The sequence below is a fragment of the Saccoglossus kowalevskii genome, chromosome 4 (genome assembly GCF_978046115.1).
Source record: "Saccoglossus kowalevskii chromosome 4, keSacKowa6.1, whole genome shotgun sequence".
NCBI classification, from domain to species: Eukaryota; Metazoa; Hemichordata; class Enteropneusta; family Harrimaniidae; genus Saccoglossus; species Saccoglossus kowalevskii.
Genome location: NC_140644.1, coordinates 9,514,900 through 9,536,092, shown reverse-complemented (window position 1 = coordinate 9,536,092; position 21,193 = coordinate 9,514,900). Strand labels below are relative to the sequence as shown.

The 21,193-nt window shown below is 31.9% G+C and overlaps 1 protein-coding gene across 3 annotated transcripts in view; it reads left to right on the top strand.

Annotated features, from left to right (window-relative positions):
* Positions 1-20,406, top strand: part of LOC100373920 (LON peptidase N-terminal domain and RING finger protein 2-like) — a 49,103-nt gene extending 28,697 nt beyond the window's left edge. For all 3 annotated transcript variants that reach the window (XM_085497726.1, XM_085497725.1, XM_085497727.1), the window contains 10 exons: positions 962-1,080; positions 2,301-2,423; positions 3,264-3,347; positions 10,887-11,295; positions 12,143-12,227; positions 13,161-13,275; positions 14,220-14,341; positions 15,628-15,804; positions 16,921-17,090; positions 18,352-20,406. In XM_085497726.1, coding sequence (XP_085353852.1) covers positions 962-1,080; positions 2,301-2,423; positions 3,264-3,347; positions 10,887-11,295; positions 12,143-12,227; positions 13,161-13,275; positions 14,220-14,341; positions 15,628-15,804; positions 16,921-17,090; positions 18,352-18,653 — 1,706 coding nt within the window. In that variant the 3' untranslated portion in view covers positions 18,654-20,406. The remainder of the gene's footprint in view (positions 1-961; positions 1,081-2,300; positions 2,424-3,263; positions 3,348-10,886; positions 11,296-12,142; positions 12,228-13,160; positions 13,276-14,219; positions 14,342-15,627; positions 15,805-16,920; positions 17,091-18,351) is intronic.
* The last annotated feature ends 787 nt before the right edge of the window (positions 20,407-21,193 follow it).

The following is a 21,193-nucleotide window of genomic DNA, read 5'->3' as shown; positions in this document are numbered from 1 at the left end:
CAAATTTTAGATATGAACTGGCTATGAGCAATGTCTCTTGGTACTTTTCTATTTCTCGGTAACATAAGATGTACAATCACTCTGATTGGTCAAATAGATTTTGAACTTCAATCAAACTGTTATGATGGTTACTAATATGATGGGGCTATAACTAATTCATGCTAATAACATCTATGGCATTCTTTCATGCAAAAATGTTAAATCAAATGGTCTCCAAGTTTTCATTGACAGTGAGAGAGCCGCAAGACTAATTTATTACCCCTTAATAGTGTCATCGCATCAACTTTTCCCAAGATCTATGTAAACAAGATATTTGGAATAGTGGACTTGATGATGGGAGAGGATGGAACTGTGAAAACAATTCATGTGGCTATCTTGCTTTCAACAAAATCACTGTGGCCATTTGTAGCTAGTCTAATTGAAGATAGTCAAAACTAGTTTGTTTGATATATTCATTGTGAAGTGTATCACATGAAAAGTTATTTATTCTTATCATATACTTCCTTGATATATTCTATTTCATGTGTACTAAATATGATTTGATCATGCTCACTCTGGATAATAATAATATCAGTCAATCCAGACAAAATGTTGAATGTCCAGATGCTACTTGGGATAGTAAACACTCATTGGAGTTGTCCATCTTACCAGTCTTCAGTGGCTGTCTAATATACCCTTCAGTCGTTTGTAATACTGTAAAATACTTTATTTTCGTTTAGAATTAATTTTCGCTATTTTCGCTGAAGGAATGATTGAGTGAAAATACAATCCAGCGAATATACTTTTTTTTCCTATATTTTACATTCAACTCATGAAAATAAATTCCATACAAAACACCCAAAAAGTCTTTTCAACGAAAATTAATTCCAGCTAAAATAAAGTATTTTACAGTATATGTATAGTTTTATACAACCATGATAATGCAGTGGACATCGATGACAATTTTGTCTTTATATTGCAGTACCAACTGAACATTTACTGTTTAGTAATCGTTCCCATGTCTATGCAACTCAAGGCAAGTTACAAGAAGCCCTTGTTGATGCAAATGAAGCCTGTAAACTTAAACCAGCCTGGCCAAAGGTAACACAAATTCCCCTATATACGTACTATTAACCTAATGTAATTATGGGTATGTAGCTAACAAAACAAAATGTTATTTTCATGTTAAATAAATGTTGTAGAAATTTCTTTTTTGACAGCAATTTTTACTGTATGTTATTCATTATTCGGTCAAAACCACTATGTCCACCCACTATTTGATTCTGTACATGTACATTTCTTTAATTCTGTATTCTCCTTATTGTTTCAACAATACCTTAAATTTGAAATAAAACGACACAAAAGAATCCTTTCAAAAGACAGAAATTGCGGCAGTAGCATGTGCAGCCAACTGCCAAGGACATATTGAAGATGAATTTAATTTTCTAATGGGATGTCATCACTATAAAACTCATTGCAAAGTACCATTCACATTGATGGCAAACCAATGGATGGACAGTTAATTTTATTACTTAGTGATGAACGTATACGCATTCATGTGGCGCAGTTCATTAAAAAGAGTTTCCTCACTCATCACCATACCTGAACTAAGCAAATTCATTGATTTTTTATCTTTTATTGAGTGCTAGTTCTATCCATTTTCAGAGCTTGTTTTTTGTCTTGTTTTTTTTTTTCGTTTGTCTCTGCAACCTAAATAAAAAAAAATGAAAAAAAGATTAAAGGCACTTACACGTTAATATATCATGTATATAAAAAAAGTGTATGTGCCTTTAATTGATCTTTTTAGTGGTGTGTTTATGATCATACTTCAAATGTTTTATAATCCAGCATACACATGTAATAAATGTAATTTTGTATTTATGTGCCCTTTTATTAAATATATGCCTTTTAAGTTCAAAAAACAAAATTTACTCATTTTCTTTTGCCACATTGCATTCTTTTTAAGTGTGCCACATGGTGAAATGAGTAAATGCTTTTGGTTTTGTTAATTTTAAATTAAACTTTAATTCTCCAAGCATTATTCAATAAATGTCGAACTAAATTAAACGGCTTTATTTGTCAATTTCTCCCTGGGAAGAGAAGCAAGCTTTCTTTTAATTGGCTTGATAGAATAAATACAGTACCTAGGCCTCCTTAAGCCAATCACAACTCAGGAATGGAATAACCATTACAGTCAAATTTGTGTTTGAATTTTAAAAAACAAACAAAACACATCTGCAACTTCCTTTATGAATTCCTTGCTGTTACCATTTTGTTTTATAGCTGAATGTTCTTTAAGATATATTTTTTTTATATTTTAGGGCTATTATAGAAAAGCTACTGCTCTGATTGGTCTCGGCCGATACCAAGATGCGGGTGTAACGCTATTGCTGTGTCTAGCAGTAGACCATAATTATATACCAGCAAAACGAGAACTCGCTAGAGTATGCTAACTTATTTTTATGTTACTGTGTTCTACCGGTATTATACATGTATGTGTGTAACCAAGAATTATTTCACTCGGTGTGCGATTATGTTTGTATATGAAGTCATGTGCACTATGAGATTGTCACAAAATCACAAAATAAACATTTTAATATTCCTAGGAAAAAAACACTGTTGTATTGCAAAATGAGTGGGTCCCAATCTGATTAAAATTTTATGTATTATGTTTTTTGTTATGTACTTGTGATTCAGTACATTTTTACCAAAACTTTAAAAAACTATCAACAAATAAATAATAAATCAAAATAAAATAAAATGTGTATTTCCAAAGCACATTGTCTTTTTGAATAAGCCAATAACATTGCTCATTTCTCTTTACGCAACTTAAATTTAAATTTGATTGACACATACATGAAATTACGTAAAATGGCGTCATAATCACTCATATCTATCTCAAATTTAAGGGTTGCTGCATACCTGACTTCTATCTCGCCAGACATGGTTGGCATGTGTTAGTGCGCCCTCGTTGACAGATTCAGACACAAACTGAATCCACTGATGAGGGCACATTAGTTTAATGCCACTTATTGAGACAGATAGATTTTAGGTAGAATATTTGATTAAATATTAAGTTTTCACTCACTTCTGAATATTTTGTTATTTTTTGAAAGATTGTGATTCAATATAATGAACCAAGATAAAAATAATATCTTGATATTTGTAGTCAAGTGCTTCTTGATTTAACAGAGTCTTGTATTCTCCCAAAAATCTTATGGTTAGACAGCTTTTATTTCAATTCCGACTTGGTTATAATGAAAAAAATATCTTTCGTATTACAGGTGCTACATCATATTTTATCTCCAGCATCATCAGGAAAAGAGAGACCTGAACAATCATCTATCACTGGTGATTTGAATTCACAGGTAAATCCATTACCAATTTATTTTGCAAAGTACCATAGTTGACACCAAGCATCAAGAGCATTAGAGTCAAATAACTCAGAGTTGCGATGCATTGCTATCAAAAAATTATCAAAATGAATTAAACAATGAACCAGTGAGTCAATAAATCAATTATGAACAAATCAATAAATAAATCAGTGTGTCAATCTATGAACCTAGGCTCCATGAACCAATAAATGAATCTGATTCTGTGAATCACTGCATGAATCAGTCAATGAACCAATAAATGAATCTGATTCTGTGAATCACTGCATGAATCAGTCAATGAACCAATAAATGAATCTGATTCTGTGAATCAATCCATGAATTAGTCAATGAACTAATAAATGAATCTGATTCTGTGAATCACTGCATGAATCAGTCAATGAACCAATAAATGAATCTGATTCTGTGAATCAATGCATGAGTCAGTCAATGAACCAATAAATGAATCAGATTCTGTTAATCGCTGCATGAATCAGTCAATGAACCAACAAATGAATATGATTCTGTGAATCACTGCATGAATCAGTCAATGAACCTGATTCTGTGAATCACTGCATGATTCAGTCAATAAACCAATAAATGAATCTGATTCTACGAATCAATGTATGAATCAATGAACCAATAAATGAATCTGATTCTGTAAATCGCTGCATGAATCAGTCAATGAACCAACAAATGAATCTGATTCTGTGAATCAATGCATGAATCAGTCAATGAAACATAACTGAATCTGATTCTGTGAATCAATCCATAAATCAGTCCATGAACCAATGAATGAATCTGATTCTGTTAATCAATGCATGAATCAGTCAATGAACCAATAACTGAATCTGATTCTGTGAATCAATCCATGAACCAGTCCATGAAACAATAAATGAACCTGATTCTGTGAATCAATCCATGAATCAGTCAATAAACCAATAAATGAATATAATTCTGTGAATCAATCCACGAATCAGTCAATGAATCAATAAATGAATCTGATTCTGTGAATCATTGCATGAATCATTCAATAAACCAATAAATGAATCCGATTCTGTGAATCAATGCATGAATCAGTCAATGAACCAACAAATGAATCTGATTCTGTGAATCACTGCATGAATCAGTCAATGAACCTGATTCTGTGAATCACTGCATGATTCAGTCAATAAACCAATAAATGAATCTGATTCTACGAATCAATGTATGAATCAATGAACCAATAAATGAATCTGATTCTGTAAATCGCTGCATGAATCAGTCAATGAACCAACAAATGAATCTGATTCTGTGAATCAATGCATGAATCAGTCAATGAAACATAACTGAATCTGATTCTATGAATCAATCCATAAATCAGTCCATGAACCAATGAATGAATCTGATTCTGTTAATCAATGCATGAATCAGTCAATGAACCAATAACTGAATCTGATTCTGTGAATCAATCCATGAACCAGTCCATGAAACAATAAATGAACCTGATTCTGTGAATCAATCCATGAATCAGTCAATAAACCAATAAATGAATATAATTCTGTGAATCAATCCACGAATCAGTCAATGAATCAATAAATGAATCTGATTCTGTGAATCATTGCATGAATCATTCAATAAACCAATAAATGAATCCGATTCTGTGAATCAATGCATGAATCAGTCAATAAACCAATTAATGAATCAGTGAGTCAATCCACAAATCAGTCAATGAATCAATAAATTAATCTGATTCTGTGACTCAATGCATGAATCAGTCAATGTAACAATAAATGAACCTGATTCTGTGAATCAATGCATGAATCAGTCAATGAACCTGATTCTGTGAATCACTGCATGATTCAGTCAATAAACCATTAAATGAATCTGATTCTATGAATCAATGTATGAATCAATGAACCAATAAATGAATCTGATTCTGTAAATCGCTGCATGAATCAGTCAATGAACCAACAAATGAATCTGATTCTGTGAATCAATGCATGAATCAGTCAATGAAACCATAACTGAATCTGATTCTGTGAATCAATCCATAAATCAGTCCATGAACCAATGAATGAATCTGATTCTGTTAATAAATGCATGAATCAGTCAATGAACCAATAACTGAATCTGATTCTGTGAATCAATCCATGAAACAGTCCATGAACCAATAAATGAATCTGATTCTGTGAATCAATCCATGAATCAGTCAATAAACCAATAAATGAATATAATTCTGCGAATCAATCCACGAACCAGTCAATGAATCAATAATTGAATCTGATTCTGTGAATCATTGCATGAATCATTCAATAAACCAATAAATGAATCTGATTCTGTGAATCAATGCATGAATCAGTCAATAAACCAATTAATGAATCAGTGAGTCAATCCACGAATCAGTCAATGAATCAATAAATTAATCTGATTCTGTGACTCAATGCATGAATCAGTCAATGAAACAATAAATGAACCTGATTCTGTGAATCACTGCATGAATCAGTCAATAAACCAATAAATGAATCTGGTTCTATGAATCAATGTATGAATCGATGAACCAATAAATGAATCTGATTCTGTAAATCGCTGCATGAATCAGTCAGTGAACCAATAAATGAATATAATTCTGCGAATCAATCCACGAATCAGTCAATGAATCAATAAATGAATCTGATTCTGTGAATCATTGCATGAATCATTCAATAAACCAATAAATGAATCTGATTCTGTGAATCAATGCATGAATCAGTCAATAAACCAATTAATGAATCAGTGAGTCAATCCACGAATCAGTCAATGAATCAATAAATTATTCTGATTCTGTGACTCAATGCATGAATCAGTCAATGAAACAATAAATGAACCTGATTCTGTGAATCACTGCATGAATCAGTCAATAAACCAATAAATGAATCTGGTTCTATGAATCAATGTATGAATCGATGAACCAATAAATGAATCTGATTCTGTAAATCGCTGCATGAATCAGTCAATGAACCAACAAATGAATCTGATTCTGTGAATCAATGCATTAATCAGTCAATGAAACAATAACTGAATCTGATTCTGTGAATCATTCCATAAATCAGTCCATGAACCAATAAATGAATCTGATTCTGTGAATCAATGCATGAATCAGTCAATGAACCAATAACTGAATCTGATTCTATGAATCAATCCATGAATCAGTCCATGAACCAATAAATGAATATGATTCTGCGAATTAATCCATGAATCTGATTCTGTGAATCAATGTTTGAATCAATGATCCAATAAATGAATCAGATTCTGTAAATCACTGCATAAACCAGTTAATGAACCAATAAATGAATCTGATTCTGTGAATCAATGCATGAATCATTCAATAAACCAATAAATGAATCCGATTCTGTGAATCAATGCATGAATCAGTCAATGAACCAACAAATGAATCTGATTCTGTGAATCACTGCATGAATCAGTCAATGAACCTGATTCTGTGAATCACTGCATGATTCAGTCAATAAACCAATAAATGAATCTGATTCTACGAATCAATGTATGAATCAATGAACCAATAAATGAATCTGATTCTGTAAATCGCTGCATGAATCAGTCAATGAACCAACAAATGAATCTGATTCTGTGAATCAATGCATGAATCAGTCAATGAAACCATAACTGAATCTGATTCTGTGAATCAATCCATAAATCAGTCCATGAACCAATGAATGAATCTGATTCTGTTAATAAATGCATGAATCAGTCAATGAACCAATAACTGAATCTGATTCTGTGAATCAATCCATGAAACAGTCCATGAACCAATAAATGAATCTGATTCTGTGAATCAATCCATGAATCAGTCAATAAACCAATAAATGAATATAATTCTGCGAATCAATCCACGAACCAGTCAATGAATCAATAATTGAATCTGATTCTGTGAATCATTGCATGAATCATTCAATAAACCAATAAATGAATCTGATTCTGTGAATCAATGCATGAATCAGTCAATAAACCAATTAATGAATCAGTGAGTCAATCCACGAATCAGTCAATGAATCAATAAATTAATCTGATTCTGTGACTCAATGCATGAATCAGTCAATGAAACAATAAATGAACCTGATTCTGTGAATCACTGCATGAATCAGTCAATAAACCAATAAATGAATCTGGTTCTATGAATCAATGTATGAATCGATGAACCAATAAATGAATCTGATTCTGTAAATCGCTGCATGAATCAGTCAGTGAACCAATAAATGAATATAATTCTGCGAATCAATCCACGAATCAGTCAATGAATCAATAAATGAATCTGATTCTGTGAATCATTGCATGAATCATTCAATAAACCAATAAATGAATCTGATTCTGTGAATCAATGCATGAATCAGTCAATAAACCAATTAATGAATCAGTGAGTCAATCCACGAATCAGTCAATGAATCAATAAATTATTCTGATTCTGTGACTCAATGCATGAATCAGTCAATGAAACAATAAATGAACCTGATTCTGTGAATCACTGCATGAATCAGTCAATAAACCAATAAATGAATCTGGTTCTATGAATCAATGTATGAATCGATGAACCAATAAATGAATCTGATTCTGTAAATCGCTGCATGAATCAGTCAATGAACCAACAAATGAATCTGATTCTGTGAATCAATGCATTAATCAGTCAATGAAACAATAACTGAATCTGATTCTGTGAATCATTCCATAAATCAGTCCACGAACCAATAAATGAATCTGATTCTGTGAATCAATGCATGAATCAGTCAATGAACCAATAACTGAATCTGATTCTATGAATCAATCCATGAATCAGTCCATGAACCAATAAATGAATATGATTCTGCGAATTAATCCATGAATCAGTCAATGAACCAATAAATGAATCTGATTCTGTGAATCAATGTTTGAATCAATGATCCAATAAATGAATCAGATTCTGTAAATCACTGCATAAACCAGTTAATGAACCAATAAATGAATCTGATTCTGTGAATCAATGCATGAATCATTCAATAAACCAATAAATGAATCCGATTCTGTGAATCAATGCATGAATCAGTCAATGAACCAACAAATGAATCTGGTTCTGTGAATCACTGCATGAATCAGTCAATGAACCTGATTCTGTGAATCACTGCATGATTCAGTCAATAAACCAATAAATGAATCTGATTCTACGAATCAATGTATGAATCAATGAACCAATAAATGAATCTGATTCTGTAAATCGCTGCATGAATCAGTCAATGAACCAACAAATGAATCTGATTCTGTGAATCAATGCATGAATCAGTCAATGAAACATAACTGAATCTGATTCTATGAATCAATCCATAAATCAGTCCATGAACCAATGAATGAATCTGATTCTGTTAATCAATGCATGAATCAGTCAATGAACCAATAACTGAATCTGATTCTGTGAATCAATCCATGAACCAGTCCATGAAACAATAAATGAACCTGATTCTGTGAATCAATCCATGAATCAGTCAATAAACCAATAAATGAATATAATTCTGTGAATCAATCCACGAATCAGTCAATGAATCAATAAATGAATCTGATTCTGTGAATCATTGCATGAATCATTCAATAAACCAATAAATGAATCCGATTCTGTGAATCAATGCATGAATCAGTCAATAAACCAATTAATGAATCAGTGAGTCAATCCACAAATCAGTCAATGAATCAATAAATCAATCTGATTCTGTGACTCAATGCATGAATCTGTCAATGTAACAATAAATGAACCTGATTCTGTGAATCAATGCATGAATCAGTCAATGAACCTGATTCTGTGAATCACTGCATGATTCAGTCAATAAACCATTAAATGAATCTGATTCTATGAATCAATGTATGAATCAATGAACCAATAAATGAATCTGATTCTGTAAATCGCTGCATGAATCAGTCAATGAACCAACAAATGAATCTGATTCTGTGAATCAATGCATGAATCAGTCAATGAAACCATAACTGAATCTGATTCTGTGAATCAATCCATAAATCAGTCCATGAACCAATGAATGAATCTGATTCTGTTAATAAATGCATGAATCAGTCAATGAACCAATAACTGAATCTGATTCTGTGAATCAATCCATGAAACAGTCCATGAACCAATAAATGAATCTGATTCTGTGAATCAATCCATGAATCAGTCAATAAACCAATAAATGAATATAATTCTGCGAATCAATCCACGAACCAGTCAATGAATCAATAATTGAATCTGATTCTGTGAATCATTGCATGAATCATTCAATAAACCAATAAATGAATCTGATTCTGTGAATCAATGCATGAATCAGTCAATAAACCAATTAATGAATCAGTGAGTCAATCCACGAATCAGTCAATGAATCAATAAATTAATCTGATTCTGTGACTCAATGCATGAATCAGTCAATGAAACAATAAATGAACCTGATTCTGTGAATCACTGCATGAATCAGTCAATAAACCAATAAATGAATCTGGTTCTATGAATCAATGTATGAATCGATGAACCAATAAATGAATCTGATTCTGTAAATCGCTGCATGAATCAGTCAGTGAACCAATAAATGAATATAATTCTGCGAATCAATCCACGAATCAGTCAATGAATCAATAAATGAATCTGATTCTGTGAATCATTGCATGAATCATTCAATAAACCAATAAATGAATCTGATTCTGTGAATCAATGCATGAATCAGTCAATAAACCAATTAATGAATCAGTGAGTCAATCCACGAATCAGTCAATGAATCAATAAATTATTCTGTTTCTGTGACTCAATGCATGAATCAGTCAATGAAACAATAAATGAACCTGATTCTGTGAATCACTGCATGAATCAGTCAATAAACCAATAAATGAATCTGGTTCTATGAATCAATGTATGAATCGATGAACCAATAAATGAATCTGATTCTGTAAATCGCTGCATGAATCAGTCAATGAACCAACAAATGAATCTGATTCTGTGAATCAATGCATTAATCAGTCAATGAAACAATAACTGAATCTGATTCTGTGAATCATTCCATAAATCAGTCCATGAACCAATAAATGAATCTGATTCTGTGAATCAATGCATGAATCAGTCAATGAACCAATAACTGAATCTGATTCTATGAATCAATCCATGAATCAGTCCATGAACCAATAAATGAATATGATTCTGCGAATTAATCCATGAATCAGTCAATGAACCAATAAATGAATCTGATTCTGTGAATCAATGTTTGAATCAATGATCCAATAAATGAATCAGATTCTGTAAATCACTGCATAAACCAGTTAATGAACCAATAAATGAATCTGATTCTGTGAATCAATGCATGAATCAGTCAATAAACCAATAAATGAATCTGATTCTGTGAATCAATGCATGAATCAGACAATGAACCAATAAATGAATCTGATTCTGTGAATCAATGCTTGAATCAGTCAATGAATCAATAAATGAAACTGAATCAATGTATGGATGAATCATTAAATAATGATGTGTGGTTTACAATTGTATTTGTTTCTTTGTTTTCTCAGAAAGGCAACACCATCGTGGCTCAAGTGACTAGTGAAGAAAATGTTGGAATGCATGGTCCATCAGTTGCGGCCTCTTTGAGTAGTACTGCGAACATATCAGATGGAGGAAACAAATCATGCATTGATGGAGACAAGTCATGTAGTGATGGAGACAAGTCATGTAGTGATGGAAACAAGTCATGTAGTGATGGAGACAAGTCGTGTAGTGATGGAGACAAGTCATGTAGTGATAGAGACAAGTCATGCAGTGATGGAGACAAGTCATGTAGTGATGGAGACAAGTCATGTAGTGATGGAGACAAGTCATGTAGTGATGGAGACAAGTCATCTTGTGATGAGCACATTGCTATCTCTGAAACCATTTACACAATGATACAAATGGCTAATTCTGAAGTTGATAAACTCAATGGTGAGAAATATTAATTATTGGATAATTATTATTACAAGCAGATCATATACAATATGTTGTTGGACATTTAGTGACAGCACTTCTATGACGTGGATGGATGAAATGGAGGCCATAGGTATTGTTGAAGTGAACAACACTGTTTTCTCTCTTCCATATGTCATATCTACTGTAAAACATGTTGAAAAAGCGACATACTATTTTAGCGAATTGTGGTAAAATGACTTTGTTTGGCCACCATTTTGAATTTATAATTAGCGACATCTTAAACTAGTGAATAGTTCTCTCCCTAAATTTTCTAAAAAGACATGCTCGCGAAAAAGACATATTTTACAGTATGTCACTGAATTCAATTGTAGCTACAGTAACAGTGTATTAATCCAAATAAAACAAATATTTTGCTTTTTGATCTAAAGAAGATACATGCATTAAAGGTTGATTTGGATTGATAGAACATTTTTTGAAACATAAAACAAATATTTTTCCATTCTACTGAATTGGGATATTTTACTGGTACACAAAATTAAAATAAAAAATCGCATGTTTGAAACTACTATACATGATAATAAGAACCTTTTTTTTACCGAATAGTTACAAAATGATTATATATTCTCAATGCTATAGGAGTGATTCAGGAGATTAAATTTCACGCTGCTGTAAAGCTATGGCAAACATTGGCTTGGCATTTGGAGATGTTTTATATATTATAAAGAATTAGTTGTAGGTATAAACAGATATAGTGTCTGTAACTGCATGAAAAAAGTTTCGAAATCATGAAAACCTTTGTGTGTAACTCAATCAATATTAGGTGTACTTGTAACAAGGAAGTTAAGATGAATTTCTTTTGTAGAAGCTGAATTCACATCTTTCAAAAATAGAGAAATTGATATGGAAAAAATAGATAAGGACGACTTTGAATGCAGCTTATGTTTTCGGTAAGTTGTTTATAACCTCAATAGCTAATAAGAATACCGGTAAGGGTGTGAGACTTTCTTAATATCATATATATTGATATGTGATTGAGATTGTCAGTTTTATGTGTATGTCATTCATACTTGTTCCAACCAATAGTATTACACAGCACAAAGGATGCTTGTTACCAATGGAAAATTTAATTTTATGAACACAATCATGCCAACTACTGCATGCATCTGCTTACTAAGAAAAGCTAAAAAACGGCAACCATGTTAGTAAGTGTTGAAAATAGAACCACGTCACTGCAAACTATTTTTTGTTGGTATTTGATGTAGTCCTTGCTCACAGACATCATAAGAAATAATAATAAACACAAATGCTGCACACAGTTACTGCATTAGCCTGATGAGGTCGCGTGTGTTGCGCTCTCTGCGGTGCTCCAAACCCAACACATGCCTGACAGAATGATGTAGTTTTTCACTTCCCTCAACGATTTTTTCTCGGTACCAATCACAATGCAGGATCAAAGAGTAACCAGTTTATTTCCACCTAATGTTTATCATCTTGTTGAAAACAGTCTGTGATTTTTGCTGACAATTCAAACATGGCTCTGATTGACGGTGTTACCATGACCACCAAAATGAATATTCATTGAAACTCATTGCAAGAAGGCGTGAACTTTGCGAATTCGCAGTATTGATCTTGCCAATGAGACGTATACTATTCTGTCAGGCATTAGTGAGGTCTGATGCCGTTCAATCGGCAAGGGCCTATATACTCACACTTACATGTCAGTCTATTACTGTATGTGCACTTGAACAGTGCGTAATTGTAATAACCATCTTGTAATAACTTTGTTATATTTTCCTTTTTAGGATTTTTTCAAAACTTTTAACTTTCACAATTTCTAGCACTGATTAGAACTTAATATCTGTTTGTTTGTTTTGATACAGTTTGTTGTATGCACCTGTGACGACTCCATGTGGCCATATGTTCTGTTGTCACTGTTTAGACAGATGTCTGGATCACAGCAATCGATGTCCTTTATGTAAAGATTCTTTAATTGAAGTGAGTGACTGTCAGTATCTATTGACATACATGTTTTAATATATCAGATATTCCTCCCTGAATATTGGTGTTAAGACCATGTATGATGATTTCCATAATTATGCATACTGATTGATTACCGTTTGATAAAATATGACTGACTAATGGCCATTTTGGTCCTCAAATTTGCTAAATTCTGATACCTAAACGTTTCTGTCTTTTTATTAAAAATGTACAGAATAGTTTCATTCAAACTTTGTAGCATGATCATGTACGTTGGGTTATACAGGTGCATGTTATATATTTTTCGAGCTTTTGACAAAAATGGCCAACATTTTGTTTGTATTTACGTCCATGTCACTAATATATCACCTGATTCAGTTGTATGTACACAGGTAATACCACAGGTTGTGTTGTTTTGTGATTTGTTCAAATTTATTGAATTTGCATTCATTTTGCCTAAAAATCATAAAATCACAGTCTGTAAACATGTTCACAGAACCGTCTTTGTATCATGATCATACATATTAGGATTGCAGGTGTAGATCATATTTTCTTTTTTGGATTTGGACGAAAATGGCCAATTGGTAGCCATTTTTATGCTATACATGCTAGGACCTCTGAAATGCATTCATGATTCTATTCAATGCTGGGACCCAGATGATCCATATGAAGCGTGTGGTATTGAGATTGGTTACCCATTATACTGAACGAGGACTGTGCATTGTTAATATTTTATGTTATTATTTAATAATAATTATTTATTGGCTCTCAGCTTATATACATCAAGTTTACTTAAAATACCTTGACGATTTACAAAATCCAGTTGTGATGGTCTTGAACAACTGTTTTCATAATTATATTTGCATACCATTGTTTCTGTTGAAAAAATGATTTAACTTAATGCTGGGTAATTATTTGTGTTATCCACAAACTAAATATGATCACTATTTGTTTTGTTTCAGTATCTTGCTGAAAGAAGAAAAAACATAACCGTTGTCATGGAGAAACTTATAAAAATGATTTTCCCAAATGAATATGAAGAAAGAAAGAAACTACACGATTCTGAAATGGAAGCATTAGCAAAGTAAGGATGTGTGATATTAGGTGTATAGTGGGAGCGGGGCATTGTGTTGTCACAGGAAGCATCATATGTGTCATATGATGCCTTACTAGCCGATTTTGGCTAAAATAGCACTCCACCGTCTCTTTACACTAGTGTTTATACACAGAACTTGATAATTTTTATTCCAATTTAAGTTGCTTTTTTAACAACGTATTTTAGTGAAATATTGTTCAGTGAGTGAAATATTAATTTTACAAATCATCACAGCTATGAAACAACAGAAACAAACACATAATAACGATAGTCAAATTTGTGTGTGAAGTTCGAAAGTACTCGCGTAATTTCCAGTTTCAACTAGTTCCAAAATAGAACCTCCTAGAACGCAATAAAATCACGTGTAGAATGCCTTCCGAACCAGACACTAGCAGCGTAAACTTATTGCAAATTTGCGCAATTTTTGGGCCAGTTTGTTCTTACAATATTTCTAAATTTCGTTTATCATTATTTAGTGAACAGGTCTCTGAAACGATTTATTATATTTGTAAAATACGTGCCGGGCGACGTTTGATTTCTAAACATTCAAAATTTCGAACAAACTCTCGACACTCCTTGCGCAATATGCTTCAGATTGGGGTTGAAAGAACGCCAACCTGCAGCGTCAATGGGGAGAGGGGTAGTCAATTGAATTAATTATACTGGCATTCATTCGTCAGTGATTACATGAGAAGATTTTACATACACATTACATTACATTACAAATGTACTAATTTGAATACCAGTATGTCTAACACAGAGAAAGTTGAAAAAAAAAATAATTTGTCTTGAAAATAATATAATTATGTAATTATCAAAATGCTAATATAATTATCCTGTAAATAATGGCACTATGTATACAGGGGCTGGTATGAGTGGTCTTTTTCCAATTGTCAATTTTTCAGTGCTGGGTGCAGATATTAAGTTTCCAAGCAACAACTGCTGCCCTTCAAATCTCTTACGTGCATGTGTGTGTTTTAATTATGCAATTAACAGTGGTTGTACTATGTGAGTCATTATTGATTTGAAATTCATGTCTGCACTTCATGATAATTATCCACAGAAAAAATTTAATTTGTGAAAGAATATTGCGTAAAGCAGTCTTTACAAGTCTAGCATGACTGTATTAGTTTACTATGAGAAATCACAATTAACTTTAATACCGGTATAAAGCTTCATTTTTATCTTATGTATGTCATAAAGGAATTTTCTTCAGATGAAGTAGTTCTATTTTTTTCTGAAAATGACAAAAACAACATATTTTTTTTCTACAGTTATGCCAGAAGTGACAGTATAAGTGAAATCCCTGTGTTTGTTTGTACATTGGCCCTACCATCCATTGTTTGCCCACTACATATATTTGAACCAAGGTATCGTCTTATGGTTAGACAGTGTATGGAGACTGGGGCAAGGCAATTTGGAATGTGTCTTCCTAATTCTGATGAAAATGGGTAAGTTTCATAAATTTATTCCGAAAAACAAAAATTTATAGTTATTCCATCGTCTTTCTTTAATAGCTTGTCTACCATGCACTAAAGGTTGGTCCTTAATGTTTATTAAAATTGAATGTCTTATTTTGAATTTTTTAATCATTAATCAATTTAAATCAATAATAACATACTGGTATGACTTTTTCATCCAATGTCATTGAGCTAAACTTTGAGATGTGAAAAAATAATTTTACAATAGATACCATTGCAAAAATGACAATTTTGTCTATTTTCCATGACATTGTTTCTCAAAATTTTTTTTTTATTATTATCTTTTTGGTATCTTTAATGACATTAACCCATCAGTTCGACTTGAACTTCAAAATAATGATATTGTGAATAGTATGAGGTTAATTTTTAAGAACACTGTATGCAGTAAATAGAAGCCTAGTCATAATTTTTTCAACAAGTTTGTCATAAATCACATGACAGTGTTTATTGATTTATTATCTACAATCATGGAGCTATTGTTCCATAGTGCAATGAAATAGTAATAAATTCTGGGTATTTTCCATTTAGAGTAGGCCTCTACCTTAATGTCATTAGACAAAATATGATATTTAAAAATGCGTTTGTCCTGGTACAATTGTTTAGGATCTGCGAAAGGATTTAATTTTGTGTGTCATCTGCTACATTGTAGCTGCATAAACAAAGGGAAGTGTTCAGTTGAAACATAAACATTCAGCCAACAATCTGAACATACTCATAGCTGTCCCATAAATAGATTAATTGACAACAAATAAATTAATGCATTCACAAAAAGTAATATATTATTATGTTTTTGTGCTCGGAACTCCTTTCATGGATTATAATACTGGTCCTATTATGTGCAGAACCATTATATGTATAAATATGAAAATCCGAATACGATTAAAATATACTTACCTTTATTTTTAACAATTTTATCGATAATGAACTAAAAGAAACATCCATAAGTCAAAACTGAATTGCATAGTTTTGTAAATTTGATCTATTATTAAAACATATAGGTGGTGGGTGCAAAACAGATGTTGGTTGACGATCGAAGATCCTGGTCTGGAAGAAGTTAAATATTCCATTGTTTTTTTTTCTTTGCAGTTTTGTGGATTATGGGTGTATGCTTGAAATTCGTGATGTTCAGCATATCCCTGATGGTCGTTCCATAGTAGATTGCATTGGTGGAAGGCGGTTCAAAGTTCTGGAACGTGGGATGCGAGACGGTTACCATACAGCTAAAGTAGTGTTTATTAAAGATGCTAAAGTTGAAGGTAAAATATGGCCAATGTCCAGTGTCAATAAAGTTTGAGATATACATGGACTTGGATAATGCAAATGCAAATTTGTTGAAATTCATGCTCATTAATTACCTAATTTGCATAAATTAAGCAACTTCTAGATATCTAAAAAAACTACTTAACAGATTAAATAAAATATCGTGGGTTATACCCCACAGAAGTGATGAGTTTACCAGTAGTTTTAAAATATGTACATATTAATGAGGTAATTTACATAATAAGCCAATTGTTCTAAAAATATCTATTAAAACTTGGTACATATATTTTCTAGTGTATTTCAAAGTATATAGTTCTAGGATGAAATCTGCCCGTATGAACTAATTTACATATATTAGACCATAACTGGAAAACAACTTGGAACATTAGCTTCGAACATTAGGTGATTTGGGATACTCCACAGACCACAAATCATAAATGTAGAATCATTTTTTGTTTCAACCCTTCTAGTTAGTATATTATCAAATTCAATTTTGTAGTTCATATTGTTTCACATTGTGCATGTTAAAAAGTAAGATTTTTTGTTTAATAGGATAGTCTTAATATTCAATTAATTTTAAATATTGCTAAATTTATTTCATGGCTTCCACTGATTAATCACAGTGCATGAGAGTTAATTATTTCTATGCCTTCTTTGTTTAAAGGTTATCCCATAGCATGTGTTCTAATTCCCAGTATGCTACAAGTATCAAACCATCGCCCTTTAAATTATGTCAACTTGTTACTCTATAATTCAATTGTAAAAACATATTCATGTCCAGTGCACACAAGGTGAAATCAAACATGTTGAACTGTGTTGTTTTCTCTAAATCTTTCACAATAATTGATTGCGGTTTATATTACTAACCAAATGAAGGATAAGAAATAATTGTGCCTCAAGCTCAGGAGATCATTTCATTTCTCAAAATTATTCACAGCTATCAATGTTTAACCAAATTCTTTCAGAGTGATGGCCGCCATCTTGGACAACCAAATGATATGAATGAATGTAAATGCATTTAATAATATGAGGTTATTACGACGATACCTCAAAGTATGCACAAAGGCAGGACAGCACAAGTATCTCTTTCTATTATTAGACGACGCTTATATGCACGTAAACATTTCATATTTGGAATTTGTATTTCCTTATATGGTAGGATGAAAATACCCTGTAAAATACTGCAAAATTACGGCACGCTGTAACTCATGGCGTTACGGTGTATAATAATATAATATAATGATTATTTGTCTGTAGATGAAGATGAATTGCAGCAATTAAAATCACTTCATCTTGAGGTTTATGAAGAATCAGCTAAATGGTTTAATGGATTGAATCTAATTATTAAACACCAGATCCGAAATCATCTTGGTAATATGCCGGCCTGTGATGATGATCCACAAGAAGCGACACATGGTCCTAAATGGACCTGGTGGTTATTAGGTGTTCTTCCACTAGATAGTAACACTCAGATGGCTGTACTTTCCACCACAACACTGAAAGAACGACTCATTGCTTTACGTAGAGCATTAAATGATGTCTCCAGTCAAGGTTCCTGACTAGGCCGAGTTTTCAACTTTCTCCTTTCTGGTCGGGGGTTATTGATTTCAGGTGCAATGGTGGCAGCTGCGTATTTATGGACTTAGAATTTTGTACATTTTCTTCCTTCAATTAATAGTTTGGAACTAATATTATAATTTAAATATTTGGCAATATCGTCTCAACTATTAAAATAAGTATATACAGATTTATGAATTTGCCAAAACTCAAAATGTACATGTATTACCTTATATATTTTGTTTGTGGCATTTGATGTATGAAGTATTATGTGCTGTATACTAAATGCAATAATTACTGTATTTGCAATATATATATATACTGGTATATCTTCACTACACAAAGCAGATTTGCTTACCACTCATTTGCATATTTAAATATGTTCAAACTACAAGTCCCTGTCGGTTAACACAGTTATGTTCAAATCACCTGGTTACTTTAATTAGTTTAATAACATAACTTTATGTCCTAAATCTGAATGAAATGAAATTAGTTTAAAATATGTATGATTTGAATTAAAAAAGTTGTCACACAAAAAGAGTTAGCTTCATTCATTTGGCAAGCTTGGACCACACACTTAAATTCACAGCAGCCATATAAAATGAATAACTTGCTTCTATGCTATCGATAAAGAGCCATTGCTCGAAACGTCTAGCTATTTTTAATAGTTATTTAGGACTACGATTACCAAATATTATCTTCAATATATCATATAAAATGACGATGAGTTCAAGATTGACCCAGTGGCGGATCGAGGGGGGGGGTTCTTGGGTCCGGGTTGAAAAATGTATTCAATTTGTTTTTGTATAATATAAAAAAATCATTAGTTAGTCTGGCGATTTTAAAGTTTGGACCCCCCCATAAAAAAAATCCTGTATCCGTCCCTGTGACCTGACCTATCAACACCATGGTGCCTTATGTTCACCAAAGTCTTTTCAACATGACGATGTTTTCTGTCCATTGTTGAGGAAATGTTATTTATTTTAATTTTTTTGCCACATGTCAATAGTAATATGTCGTGAGTGAAGTGTAAAGATATGATTTTATTGAAATCATTTGCAGTAAAATGTGTTACGAACTCAACAAATTATGATGGTGAGCGTAATAAATAAATATGATGCTGGCACCAGTTTTGCAACATGCATAATTTTTTTTAAATTCTCTTGATATAAGTAATTTCTGTAAATATGCATATGCATAAAAAGTTAGAGTGTGAACTTAATTGATACAATGAATAATTATTTTTTGAAAATGCACTAGATGGGCGAATTAATAGAGAACGCTTGGTATATCATTGTTTTCATAATACAATAATATAGTATCTGTATGTGGGGAGTAATTTGAAAGAAAATTTATAATAGTCATAAAATAATTATATATTTGAAAAATATTTATTGCAATCATATTTGATAGACGATTTGAGATATTTTCCAATGATTTTTGCTGTTCACATCATGAGAACATATTAATGATTAACATTGTGTTATCAGGGAAAGCTTGCCATAGTTTCACTATGTTTGTTTATAATGTTCAATTCATTGGGTTAATGCAATTAATGTTTTAAGCCATGTACATTTAGTATGGCTCAGTTGAGATGTTGGTAAAATATATTTAAATTATTCACAAAAATGTTTTAATAAAGTATTTGATTAATATATGACTACATATTGTAGAAAAGGTGTTTTATAATATATTCTCAGCAAAGACTTATTGATTGATAAATAAATAAATAAATAATTATTGATTTGTTTACTATTTTATTTGTATTCATTTAAAGTGGCAAAATCATAAAAATTATAGCCATGAACTGAGAGTTGACATATAGTCTGATAATCTAGAACATTCTCCTGTATAATTACATGCAGTTGTTGTCATGGTCGCCTTGGGTAATGTACAACCACGTGTTCTCAACTCGTGTGCATCATTTATGCAAGGGAAACATAAATAATATGCACAAGATAGGAATTATTTAAATTCAGATGAGTCATCTAGTAGTTTGGGATTACTACAGTATATGTAAAAATGCATCACAAATTACATAACACCAAATGTCACATTGGCCTCAACATCGCTAGTTTAATACCATTTGTAACATAAATTTTGATGATTATTGGATGGGCACCTTTCACCAAATGGGATTTATAAGACTGAGACATGGCCCAAATTGTTGCACATTAAAATGTAAAACATGAATATTAAAATAATTAATTTGAAATTATTCTGTTTGCAATAAATTATGTTTGTATCATTACAAAGCAGCCATGAATAAAAATATCACCCTAATTCTATAAACGAATTCGGAGATTATAGAAAGAATGGCCTATAGACAAGCATACCTTAGCCACCCCCACCCCCCTCGGTTGGAGTCATCCAGAAAGCTTTTCAATTTGATTATTCTTGTACCTAATATTGTTATGGTTGTCTCAAGGATAGAATTTATTGATAATAAATTATTAACATTTATGTTTTGTTTAATATAATAATCATGCTTTCACTCAAATTTTAGAGGAAGCTTTCTACTTTACACCAAAACATTCAAATT